The following is a 13562-nucleotide window of genomic DNA, read 5'->3' on the forward strand; positions in this document are numbered from 1 at the left end:
CATCAGGGAGGTGAGGCTGCAACCCAACACATGTATCCCAGCCAGAGTTAGTGCTGGTACCAAAGAAACATGAGAGCAAACAAACCAGCACCAACTACGTTGGCACTTACTGAAGGAGAACATTCGTACTAGAGCCCTGTGAGACAAAGTACTTGTCACCCAAGAGGTCACTTATTCCTTGGTGATTAATGTAACACACCTACGATGGGTGCACTATTTGCTGGCTGGACCATGTAACTCATAAATGAGGGGACAGTGAGGAGGAATCACATAGGCTGCACAGTCTGCTCAAGATTCACAGTCTGACCACCCATGCCCGCCTGCAGACTTCATTACGTTGCCCTGGGAGCTGGTTCTCAATGGAGGCAAACAATACCAGAGTTATTTCACTTGTGTACTTGAGCTATTACCATTTTACAATACTTGCAGAGCTTAGCTTAAGAAAATATTTTTTTCCTCACACCTTAAAACACAAAACTGAGCAGCACACACTCCTGGAGATACCTTTCCTTGCTGACCCCCTGCAAGTCACCCTCTTCAAGATCTCTCTCTCAACATGATGCAATAAACATTTTGTCCTTGAAGTAGGGGTTAAGAGCTTGACTCAAAGTCCCCCTGAAATTTGATTTTATAAAAATATGTAAATAAAAATTTGCCCTTTTCAGCTGGTTTAGCCCATCACCCAGAGTCCCCACCTGGGTCAGCAACAGGGTGACCAAAAGGACTGATGTGAACTTAGCAAAAGTCTCAATGGTCCTGGAGCTCGGTGGCACTGAGAGTTGCTTGCTTGCATTAGGGAGAGGAGCAATCATCTCCCCACCCCCAAGTGCTGTGGCGTGGGAAAGCACTGAGCACACATTCCTCGGTAGCACTCAGCACAGGAAGGCTCCTGGCTTCTCACTCAAACCTTTCACTAGCACTCAGCAAGGTAAATAAACCGTACGGTCAGGAAGCTTCAGACTGTTCCTCTCATGAGCAAAGAGAAGGGTGGAAATATTTGTTTACAACAGGAAGACACATTTACTCCTGCTCCCTTTGCCTTGGAGTAAGCACCTGCCACTTGCAGAAACTGTTTTTCTCTGTTTTCTTTCACATTAAAGGCTTAGTGAGCTGGCTGAAATGATCTTCCTGGCATAAAAATCTGAAAAGAAGTGATTTCACCTAGTACCACAGCATTGCCTGAGGGAACATTATCTGAAAGCACTTTGGGCATATTCATGCTCATACACATATGCATGAAGTTCCTCTCAGCCTGTTTTGGTACAACACATGGTTGTGTTTGCAAGCGTAACATTTTCAAGTGCTGATGCACAAAATTTGCTTGTCTAAACCTCTTGATTGAACAAAGGGGCCATCTTAAAAACTTCAGTCCCAAGAGAGTCAAGAGTTTGTTTCTCAAACAGCTCAGATTCTTCTAAGCTAACACAAAGCACATGTGGAAGCTGTGTTCTGGGGAAACAAAAAACAACAGAAACCTAGACAGGAATACACCAATCTTCCAAAGCAGCAAAAGAAAATGCCAGTACTCTGTCAATAGTGGTGTTACAGCCATCAGAATCTAATCATACAGCAGTTAGTGAGGAGGCAGCATGGCTGCTACTGCTCTGGGAGCGCACAGATCCGGCACTTCCGCCTATCGATGAAGCTGTGACGCTCCAGTACCTACAACTGCTGGTAACTGCAAGCTACAGTTTTGCTATAAAGAGGGGACTTCCACTGCTGACAGTGTAACACAATCTCAAGACACGATTGATACGTTCAAGGAGCAAAATAGAAGCCAAGAACTGAACTCCTGTTAGGAGTAGGACAGATGAAGCTTGTAGGAGTCAAGGTGACCCCAAAAAACCATATGCTGGTTTTTTTTTTTATTTTTTTTGTGCCACATTCAACCCAGGTGTCTCCAGCATGTCCCATGAGGGATTCAAGCCACAAAAACCACCTTAGCATTAGAGATACGTGCTCTGAGAAAACTAGCACGTGAAGTCTCAGCAGGGGGTCACCTCAGTCTTCAGCTTTCTTAAATAGTTTCTAGAATAAAATGGGTTTTACCTTGTTTCCCAGTTTTCATAACTGTTTAGGATCTTATTTGCTCTCAGACATAAAATCAAAGTGGATGTGTCTGTCCACCTTTCACATTCAAGGTTGAGAAGAATTGAGAGAATTGACAGAGACAGTTTTTCAAGGGAGATAGCTAAGTGTAATGACACAAAAGGGCATTTTGCCTAGAGTTTTTTAAAAAGACCCCCAACAATATCACAAAGCAAAATGAGAGCCTTATCTCTCTCCCCTTCCATGGCTTCTACAAGAACTGGGAAAGCCATGCAATTCCTCTTTGGTTTTCCAACCCTTGGAAAATCTCTGAGGGAAGGACAAGCCAGGGCAGACCTTTATCCTTGTGCGCATTCGCCTTCCCTCCAGCCAAGTCACTCCCCTTGGAGTGACTTTTTTCCTCCACTGAAACAGTCTCTCAGAGAGCTCATGTGCATGTGGTACAGACAGACTAGCACTGCTGCCAGGAGAGCTGCTGCAGTTGCACCTGAGCTGCTTTTAAACTAGTGAGTCTGGATATGTATAGCTACACCAGGAAAGGGTGCAGCACATTTAGCCTGCATGGCTGATAGGCTTCCTGATTCTTCCCGTTCACCAGCACATGAATTGAGTAATTTTAAACTACTTGAGGTATGTTCCTTTGTGCTACTGTCACATCTTTGACAGTAATGAAGATATTTGCTAAGAAACAGCAAGAATATTTACATTTAGATCTCTTGGAAATGTTTTTTAAACGCTTGGCTCAGTTCATGCACTCATCGCAATTCATGCTTAATGCAAGCCACTTTCAAATGCAGGTGTGCTGAGGTTTAGCAGAAGACAAAATCTTTATTTTTTACTAGTCAAGTTGACGAATACAGAGAAATTGTCTGAGCAGCCATGGATCAGGTTAGGAAAGCTAAAGCCCTGATAGAATTAAATCTGGCCAGGGACATCAAGGGCAACAAGAAAAGCTTCTATAGGTACGTCGGGGATAAAAGGAAGACAAGGGAAAACATAGGCCCTCTCCGGAACAAAATGGGAGACCTGGTTACCCGGGATACAGAGAAGGTGGAAGTACTGAATGATTTTTTTGCCTCTGTCTTCACCAGCAAGAGCTCGAGCCTCACCGCCCAAGCCGCAGAAGGCAAAGGCAGGGACTGGGAGAATGAAGAGCCGCCCACTGTGGGAGAACATCAGGGCACCTGAAAGAGCACAAGTCCATAGGACCTGATGAGATCCATCCATGGGTCCTGAAGGAACTGGTGGATGAAGTTGCTAAGCCACTATCCATCATATTTGAGAAGTCCTGGCAGTCTGGTGAAGTTCCCACTGACTGGAAAAGGGGAAACATAACCCCCATTTTTAAAAAGGGAAAAAAAGAAGACCTGGGGAACTACAGGCCAGTCAGTCTCACCTCTGTGCCTGGGAAGATCATGGAACAGATCCTCCTGGAACCTATGCTAAGGCACATGGAGGACAGGGAGGTGATTTGAGACAGCCAGCATGGCTTCACCAAGGGCAAGTCCTGCCTGACTAACCTAGTGGCCTCCTCTGATGGAGTGACTACATCAGTGGACATGGGAAGAGCTACAGATGTCCTCTATCTGGACTTCTATAATGCCTTTGACACGGTCCCCCACAACATCCTTCTCTCTAAATTGGAGAGATACGGATTTGATGGGTGGGCTGTCCGGTGGGTGAGGAATTGGTTGGGTGGTCGCATCCAGAGGGTAGTGGTCAATGGCTCAATGTCCAGATGGAGATCGGTGATGAGTGGTGTCCCGCAGGGGTCTGTATTGGGACCGGTACTGTTTAATATCTTCATCAGTGACATAGGCAGTGGGATCGAGTGCACCCTCAGCAAGTTTGCAGATGACACCAAGCTGAGTGTGTGGTCGACACGCCAGAGGGATGGGGTGCCATGCAGAGGGACCTGGACAAGCTCGAGAAGTGGGCCTGTGTGAACCTCATGAGGTTTAACAAGGCCAAGTGCAAGGTCCTGCACCTGGGTCAGGGCAACCCCCACTATCAAGACAGGCTGGGGGATGAAGGGACTGAGAGCAGCCCTGCCAAGAAGGACTTGGGGGCACTGGTGGATGAAAAGCTGGACATGAGCCGACAACGTCCAGGAGCCCAGAAGGCCAATCGTATCCTGGGCTGCATCAAAAGAAGCATGGCCAGCAGGTTGAGGGAGGTGATTCTGCCCCTCTACTCTGCTCTGGTGAAACCCCACCTGGAATACTGCGTCCAGCTTTGGAGCCCTCAGCATAAGAAAGACACAGACCTGTTGGAGCAGGTCCAGAAGAGGGCTACGAAAATGATCAGGGGGATGGAACAGCTCTCCCATGAAGAAAGGCTGAGAGAGTTGGGGTTGTTCAGCCTAGAGGAGAGAAGGCTTCGGGGAGACCTTATTGCAGCCTATCAGTACTTAAAGGGGGCTTATAAAAAAAGATGGCGGCAGACTTTTTAGCAGGGCCTGTTGCGACAGGACAAGGGGGAATGGCTTTAAACTAAAGGGGGGTAGATTCAAACTAGATATAAGGAAGAAATTTTTTACGCTGGGGGTGGTGAAGCACTGGCACAGGTTGCCCAGAGAGGTGGTGGGTGCCCCATCCCTGGAAACATTCCAGGTCAGGTTGAACGGGGCTCTGAGCAACCTGATCTAGTTGAAGATGTCCCTGCCCACGGCAGGGGGGTTGAACTAGATGACCTTTAGAGGTCCCTTCCAACCCAAACTATTCTATGATTCTAAGTTCAATACAAACACCAAAGTGGACTCAGAATATGAGGCCTACAGGTGAGGAATTTAAGTGCACTCCCAGGGGACTCAAGGTGGAGGCACAGAGATGGAGTGACATTTTAAGGACATAATCTATTTCTCAGAATATACTCACTATTCTTGTATGTAAAACAATTGATAAAGCTGAAATGGTTATGCTATGGTTCCTCTCATCTGCTATTGTTGCCTTAGAATTTATCATCATTCTTTGCAGGACTGTCTGGACAGGTGCTTTTAAATTTAGATTACACAGAGTACATCCAAATTTTAGTACTCCTCCTCCAATTCATGCTTAATGACTCAGCAAGTCCCAGGAAAATAAAAAGATAAATAAATAAAAATCAACATAGTTCACAAAGATCAGGAACAGTACACACTGGAAGAAAAAGCACATGGAACACCAGCCAAATAATAAAAACCTGCCATGTCCAGTTCAGGTTTCTGACCAACAGCACCAAAATGTTCAAAGAAATCAAATACCATGCTAGAAATGGGCTAAAGGGAATCACAAATGAAATTCCACCATTTTCATTTACTTTACACTTCTTGGCAATTCAGATTTAAACCCTTTCATGACTTTCTTGGAGTTGGCAAGTCAACATTTAATCTCCTGAGAATTGGTGTTTCATACAGCTTCTCAAATGGAATGACCAGAAAAGAACTTTAAGTTTATTTTTAGAAATAAAAGTGTATTTTGGCCTTCCTGGTTGTACAACAAAGTGTCATAAAGCTACAAGCACAAGGCACTGTCTTTGAAGCCTTAAGGGAATCCAACTGATTATTTTATAATCAATTTTTATTCTAACAACAATAAAAGTTATTCTAAACTTACTAAATCTTAGCTCGGTAACCTTGACGAAAAAACAGCTGCTTTCAGCTCTGCTCTTCTGAACCTTACCTCAGTAGTATGTAGGTAATTAATGATGTTGGTACTTTGGGAGCTAAAACAGGCAGATGTATCTTAGCAGGTATTAGTTGTGTCTTAACAGTAAAAAAAATTTTTTTAGTATTAAGTTATCAGCTTTTTAAAAAAAAAAAATAGTGGAGAGAATATACAGCAGTTTAACCACAGAGCAGTTTGTTCAGGACAGCATAGGGCAGAAACATAATACTAACGTTTCTGTTTGCATGAAGTGTAAAACCACATTTGTTTTTCTTCCGCTCAGAATCTAGGAATTCACACAACAATCCCAGGTATGCAGTCACAAAATGAATTAAAAAAAGAAGACAGTTTCTGCAGAAAGGCAAAGCTTATATTGATCGTATGTGAAGTTTTCCTAGGGTATACTAGTGCTAAATCTAGTACCTCAGCCAGAAATTAATTCCTTGATGAGCAAAACAGCTCTATGAAGACTTACCTCCTTCCCTACCCTGACTGCCTATACCTAAGCTTTTCACTGTAATTGCAAAAGAAGAAGAATTGGTCTAATATGGGGGTATATAGGATTCTGACTTCTCATAGCACATCCTGCAAGGCACCAAGCTGTACTCACCATGCATCTGGTACGTGTACGGTGCTTGTCCGGCAGTCGGGGTACTGAAGCTGGATCCATAGCTTAGAAATCCACTCTGTCCTGGGGAATGGCTCAGGCTGTCCTCTGTTTTGATGCCTTTGGGGCATACAGTAGGAACCAAGAGCAGAACATGAGTGTTTGTCATACAAAGGTGTAAAAAAGTAAGTTTAGGAATTAAAAATTTTTCAGCTAGATTTTAACCTAATAAACTCTTTTTTTCCTACACTTACTTATATATCTTTTTTTAATTATCTGCATTACCCAAACAGGTAAACTCTTAAATAATAGAGTCAAGTAAATTAATCACAAATATTATTTGAGTCAGCTACATCCTGTACTCACACCTGAATGAACTTTTGCTAAGATGGGGAAACAACCATGAATAATACTGTTTTCAAAAACAATTTCTGAACAAATAGTTTTGTTTTAGAATTAAACAAACTCATTGACTCATGAACTTTCTGAACTGTTATCAGATGCAAGCAATGATTAACAAAGCAACAGGACCTTCAGCGAAATAACCTCAAGACTTCTGTTCTCAACAGAGTTATCTTTTACTTGCATTATATTTTCAACTTTGGTAGCAAAATATTTATTGGCAAGTCATACAGGAGGGTTATCATCTATTCAGTTAGATATAACACACAGTTCAGGAATAATAGGTAAGCCCTGAGCCACAAAAATCTTTTCATTACTAAAATCAGGCAATTAAACTGACAATTTGCAGGGGGAACAGCAATAGCTGAATTAAACATTGCAAGATGAAACCTTTGCTGGTAGTGAAAGGGGTTGATATTTTATTCTGAGATGCTGCCAAGACTGTACAGCTGTATTATTAAAATAAACAGCTGAAAGGTGCGTCTTATTATGAACCCTTTGGGCGTGATCCTTCCCTCCTTTGCATGCCTATTTGCACAAAACAAAAAATGGCCATTGGACACACCCTGAGTGCTGGGACTAAACAAAGACCCTGTTGATGTTCTGGTCTTGGATTTATACGCTTCCCAGGCTGTTGTCATCTTTTAGCACTTGTAGGCAAACTTTCCAAAAGACAAGTTGAATTCATGTGCCTTTCACCAAACATGCTGTTTTCTAGCTTAATGACTCTTAAAAGCAACAAGTCTGCATTTGCTCAGGTTGGGAGTAAGTTCTTCCAGATAATGTTTCCTCTATTAAAAAATCACTTCTTTTAGCTTTAGGTGAGAATAGCTGCAATGCAACTTTGAGTACAAGTTAGCAACAAGATGACAATACTGCATTGTGAAATGCAGGAAGTTTATTTGGACAGTGAATGAACATGTGTTGGTGCAAGCGTCCGGCTCCATTACTGCTGGGGAAGTGAAGGGATTTGCGAGTGTGCGCGGAGACGCCGCTTTTCATAACATCCCATGCTTTTCAATTACATCAGCACTCCGCATGCGAGCATTCAACCTACCCCAGCTACAATTAATCTTCAGCGAATGGGTCTTTTTGGAAGTCTAAAAATTGTTGTCAGACAGCGAAATAACTTAGCACCAAATTAATTTCCACACAATGTTCTGTTTTGTCTAGAAACTGGCTGAGTTTTATTTTTGTGCCTAAAAACAATACTGCTTCATTGTTCTTGGTTGTCAGCCAGGTGGAGTTTTTCATATGCTGTGCTGAGTATCTCAGAGAGGGTATATGGGCGGGGGGAGGGAAATCACTGTTCAAGGATGCTAAGAGGTCATCCACAGGATTTATAAGCAGCATATGGGCCTGACACATGTATGCCCTAAAGACTCTAGGCAGTAGCAAATGGTTCTACTTTCACCTGCTCTAACAGGACAACTGTTCAGAGTTTGCCTTGGAAATCAGCCAGCTGATGCAAACACACAAGTAGCTCCAAGAAAGGGTCTCAAAACATTCCTCTCATCATCCTGGTAGAGCTTCAGCTCTGCCAAGCCCATTTCCCTGGCCTTTCAGACCATTGCATTGAATTTCCCTTCAGTAAAAGCCTTGTCAATGGCTGTATAGAAGCTTCTTGTTGGAAGGGATACTGTATTTGCCAAGCAAACGAAGGTGTTTAAGAGCACAAGAGAAACCAGGAGCGGAAACAGAACTGTGAAGTCATTTTAATGCTGCAAGCACTCACAGGATCAGCTGGGAATAAGGGGCCCAAAGCCTTATGTTAAAGAGCTGTACCTAAGCAAGAGCAATATCTCTTTGGTCTTTAGGAGTGGAAAGAACTTCCCAGCTCCCTCAAGAGCTCAGTATTTCCATGCAGAGCTTGAGGACACTCTTAACACTTGGTTTACCAGGCATTCCCCCATCAGGAGTGCTGGTTTAATTAGCCCCATCTGAATCCCCCAGCTGCTCCTGCCCAGCACCATCTCCCCACAGCTGCTGGCGAGGCTGTGCAGGAAAGCAGGCTACAAAGCTGACCGGGGTTAAAACTGTTTACTGCACCTACAGCTAACAACCATCCGTATGAACACAAACTGTCTTCCAAACTCAAAGTACTCTGTATCATTTCACCAGTGCCTTATTCTGCTCTGTGCCTTGGTTCTTCTGTAATAATATACAAAAAATTTTTCTTAAAAGTAGCTTGTATCATTGAAACCCCAGGAAGAATCAAGGAAGGCAAAGTGTAGTTTACCTAAATATCATATTTACTGCAAGAGACTTTGTCTTGGCGGTGAGTCATGGGAACACTCACCAGCTACTACTCCTAAGTAGCACATCCTACTGAATCCGAGTTTCTCATGCTGCCTCATATTTTACTGCTGACTGGCTCCAAACTTACCTAGTTTGTAAGACCATAACCCAGGATATCAAGAGCTGACAGATAGTTCAAAGTAATCCTAACAGTTTTAACAAAGTCAGATTTTCCTCTAAGCCTAAGAAGATAACATTGCCAAGACAGAAATGACCTTTCATTTTAAAACTTAAGACTTCAAATGTATTTTTCTAGGAGCACGATGAAGATGTCCTCAAAGGTAACATGATGTCAGAGTACTCACTGTAGGAAGGTATGCCATAGGGCTGCCCCGGAGGAGGATAGGCAGTGTATGCAGCAGCCTGCTGGATTCCTGCGCTGTACTGAGTCTGTCCATACGTTGCCATTGTTGGGAAAGATGGGACTGTCACTATATGGGGATAATGTCTATTCAGAACAAGAAAACAGAAGGTCTAAGGCAATAGTTACAGTACATGATCTTCTAGAGCACATATAGAACATTTATAGACATTTTGATAAGATAATATCCAAAGTATGATGGTGAATATTTTGGGAACTCAGAATTGACTAGACTGGGGCAAAAGTTTGTTTCAGTATACGGCTCCTGATATGAGCTATTAAGATTAAGCTACCTAAATGCATGGCAAATTTAAGACTGCGCAAAATATGTGCAAGTTAAAAAAATGAAAAATCAGAGTGTTGATTTTATTTTATGTTTCATTTTGAGTTTGCCAAACAAGCAAGTGTCACGGGAAACCTCTGACATTTCAACACATTCCTCTGTGGTCACTTATAAACACAACAATATTCAAACTGATAAGGTTTCGATTCCCAGGGGTATGAAAGTACAGCGCACAGTACCTCAAACCTTCTTTCACTCCATATCTAACAAGGTTAAGAACCAGTTACTTCATTGGGCCAGAGACATGCAGGGGAACAGGTGGATATGCTTAAGGTGAATGCTTTATAAGGTGACAGAAGTCTACACAAAATGGCTGTTCAGCAAAACACGGTTTTTAAGTTACAGCACTTGGCACAAGCACTCACTTTGTGGAGTACAGATGGAGAGGACACTGTGGTGCTGCTTTGCTGCTGCCTGGAAAACAAAATTAAAGGGTCTTAGATTTTCATCAAGTTCTGTTCTATGGCCAAGCCGATACCACTGTTTTTACCACTGCTGGTTTGAGAAAAATATACAGGAATTAGAAGACTTTGTTTTTAGTGAATCTCCACAAACTGAAGTAGATAAGAAAGATATTCTCCACTTAACAACAAATAAATATAGATTCAGTTTTTAACTGAGGGTGATACCGATTGATTGAGCTACCAGTTTTTTCTTCTTTTTCTTCTCATATGACTGATATCAATCATGAAGCTGGGCTTTGGTGGGATGACTCATATGCTAAAGGCTATAAAAGCAACTACTATGATTATTGAAGTGATTTAAGCTCACTGTACTTTTTGCCCTTTTCCTTTTTTTTGGTACTCTCCTAGACCATGACTCATTATCTTTAACGTTCGTTAAAATACATCAAATCAAAATAAACATTAAAAATACAACATTGTAAATCTCCTCACTCTTGAATTTTTTGAGTTAACTCTCACCTACCTTATTGACCTGCCAGGAATCAAAACATTAAACCAGTAGAAAACGTATCACAGAGGTTATATGTGCAGGATGCCTTCCAATGTACCAAACAGTTGTGTCCTGCAACACTATCAAACAAAAATGTGCCACCATCTTTAGAGATAAATTTAGGTTTATTAATTAAAATTTTAAAAAATCTAAATTAAAACCTGCAAGTTGCCTGCAAGTTGTATTGCAAACATCATACCTAAATGCCACCATGAGTATTATGCAGGTTGCCTCCATAACGCCATCAAATTTTGCTTCTCAGTTCCTGGCTGGAGCTGTCAGATGTTACTACAGCACTATAAATGCCAAAACACCCTCACAATCATCAATAATGACATTAGGCACAACAGTTCAGCCTATCTGCTGGCTGCATCAATGAACATACCAGACTAATTGCACACAGCTTCTCCACGCAGGGAGAACATCAAGCATCATGTTGTCTGCTGATGGCAGCACCACCACCATCCTTGACATTGGCTGTTGGTATCTATGGTGTAATTTGTTACACACGATAGGAAGTATCACCCTATCTCATGCAGAAGATGATCTCTCAACTGCAGGTGCACATGCTGGGTGGAAAGGGAGATTCCTGCAGTGCCCCCAATGCCTGCATATCGCTACTGCCAGGCAGGAAACATCTGCAGTGCTGTCCCATGCATCAACAGGGACGTACCCACAATGCTGTAGAAGGATTATCTTCAGTATGAAGTTGTCCAAACCAGCACCACTTCAATTGTCCAGTCGTTTGTAAGTTGGTGAATTAAACATTTAAAGCAGGTTTTATTTAATGAAATACGCAAGTACACATAAAGTCTAAATACATGCAAATAGTCCTATGGGTTTGAGTAACTTGTTATGCCGTAAACATGGAGAGAATGTCCAAAAAAATCCGACATGCTCATACATGAAACGTTCATTCTTCCTGATTTAACACTCTTGAAATTGTTCTTTCCTACACAACCCTTTTTCACAACATTTTACATGGCTTTATCATTTCACATTATAACAATTTTTAAAAACAGACATTTAATCTGATACCTTTTCAAACTAAATTTCATTTAAAAATGCATTTTTATCTTTGTTCACTTGTTTATGAAAAAAAACCAATGGAGGTGCATGAGTTCCAACTAAAAGTATTAATTATTAGATATTATTCTTTATTTAGAATATTGATTTCCAGAATGTAAATAATAATACTGAAAATATTAATTACAAGATTTTTTTAGAATATTAATTTGTATAATGTTTACTGTATATAATAATACTGAAATTCTGAATTTCCTAGGAAACATAATACTGAGCGTAGTAAGACTGAGCTGAATTTCCTAGGAAACAGTAACATTTGATTAGAAGATGGAAACATCTAAAATGTACACTTTCTTCAAAGAGGACACCCTTTTTTCACAAACTCAGAAATCTTCAGAGATAACTTTATTCAAAATTAAAAAAAAATTAAATAATATCCATGTACTCCTTTCTCTCTTCTCCAGGATAATTGCAGTTGTTTAATGAGAACTACACATTAGGTTAGAATAGATAAAAAAATGTGAAAATAAAGGTGTCTGTGCTTAGGTGCTTACTGAACTCTTTTCTGCATCTGAAAGCAAACAGCCTTTTTTGGGTAATGTTCCCGAGCCTCTCAGCTCTCTCCCCAGCAACCTGTCACCCAGCCGAGTGCCTGCAAGCCGACTGCAACCGCTTTCTTGCCCCATGCATACCTTTAAGAGTCTCCCAGCTGTTTCACGTGCAGTATCAGAGCAGTGTTACTGCAGCATTGTTGTTTTAGGGAAGGTGGCTCTGGTAACAAAGACACTGATGACTGGGGGGAACAGGTTTCAGAGTGAGCTGGCCACGACTGCGTCGACACTGCTGCTTATTATTATTAAGCAAAAAACAAAGCTTGGATACATCTACCTGTGCAGCAACAGACCCCAAGAGTCATCTGTCCACAAGCCTATGCACTGGACTCTAATGTCCTTCCTAGCACCATGCTGGACATCTGTTCTACTCCCTTCCTCTCCTTTCTGGGTATGAAGAAGAAACAGAACAAACTCACCCAAATACAGCCACTGTGATCAAACACACTTTCATCACCCACTCTCCGCTCTTCCTCCTCCAAAGTGCTTTCCTGTGCCATATCCCTCTCATTGCACCCTCCTCCACAACAAATTCAAGCCTCGTGCCCCTTCTGATCCCACCTCTCCTAAGTTGTCCACTAGTTCTGCCAGAGCTCTCCCTCTGGCTGAGTACACCCCCAAAACACCGCAGAAGGGCAAATGTCACAGCTACAACGCCCTTGTGTCCTCTTCCAGGGTCCCCTGCAGACATTATGTGCTCTGAGCACTGACCCGTTTGCAAAGGACAGCTCAGGCAGGAGGAGAGTGTGTCAGGGGAGGGACTGTGCAACCTATACAGCCCTAATCGCTAACAGAAACAAAACCATAAGGACTCCTTCTTCATGCTCTTACAACCCTGAAACACCTTAGAAAAGTAAAACCCAGCAGCAACCCTGCCTTAGTTCCTCTACCTATAAAATGTGGGTAACCTATTTCCCAAGCAACAGGCAGAGAGGTTTAGTTAAAAAAAAAAGTTAAAAAATGGACAAAGGATACTGCTATACAAATGTACATATTCATTTACACATACAGATATAGAAAAAAAGATTGTTTTTAAGTCCAAAGCTAGGCTTACCTGACTCACCTTCAAACTCACTATGAAAAATTTGCTTTGACTTACCTGAAAGAAAACAGTTTAGAAAATTAATTTTTAGATTGTGAAAACAAAAACTATGCCATTTCTGTCACACTGTTCCTCATTGCCAAACAGAATTGCATTGAAGAAATACACTTTTTTAGTTTTCATTCATTTAATTTGTAATGCCTTTTACATTTGAAAAACAGCAGA

At 41.8% G+C, this 13562-nt stretch overlaps 1 protein-coding gene across 9 annotated transcripts in view; it reads right to left on the reverse strand.

The window, feature by feature from the left end:
- The window catches only part of EYA2 (EYA transcriptional coactivator and phosphatase 2), a 105846-nt gene that overhangs the window by 47201 nt on the left and 45083 nt on the right, over positions 1-13562 (reverse strand). For 8 of the 9 annotated variants that reach the window (XR_012996483.1, XM_076352041.1, XM_076352042.1 and 5 more), the window contains exons 3-5: positions 10070-10118; positions 9306-9448; positions 6304-6420 (exon numbers count right to left, since the gene is read on the reverse strand). Coding sequence is in view for 8 of the 9 variants with exons in the window: in XM_076352041.1 (XP_076208156.1) it covers positions 6304-6420; positions 9306-9448; positions 10070-10118 (309 nt within the window). In the remaining variant the exon portion in view is untranslated. Of the gene's footprint in view, positions 1-6303; positions 6421-9305; positions 9449-10069; positions 10119-13349; positions 13395-13562 lie in introns of all 9 variants that reach the window. The other variant, XM_076352047.1, reaches the window with a different exon arrangement.

The sequence above is a fragment of the Aptenodytes patagonicus genome, chromosome 14 (genome assembly GCF_965638725.1).
Source record: "Aptenodytes patagonicus chromosome 14, bAptPat1.pri.cur, whole genome shotgun sequence".
Classification (NCBI taxonomy): Eukaryota; Metazoa; Chordata; class Aves; order Sphenisciformes; family Spheniscidae; genus Aptenodytes; species Aptenodytes patagonicus.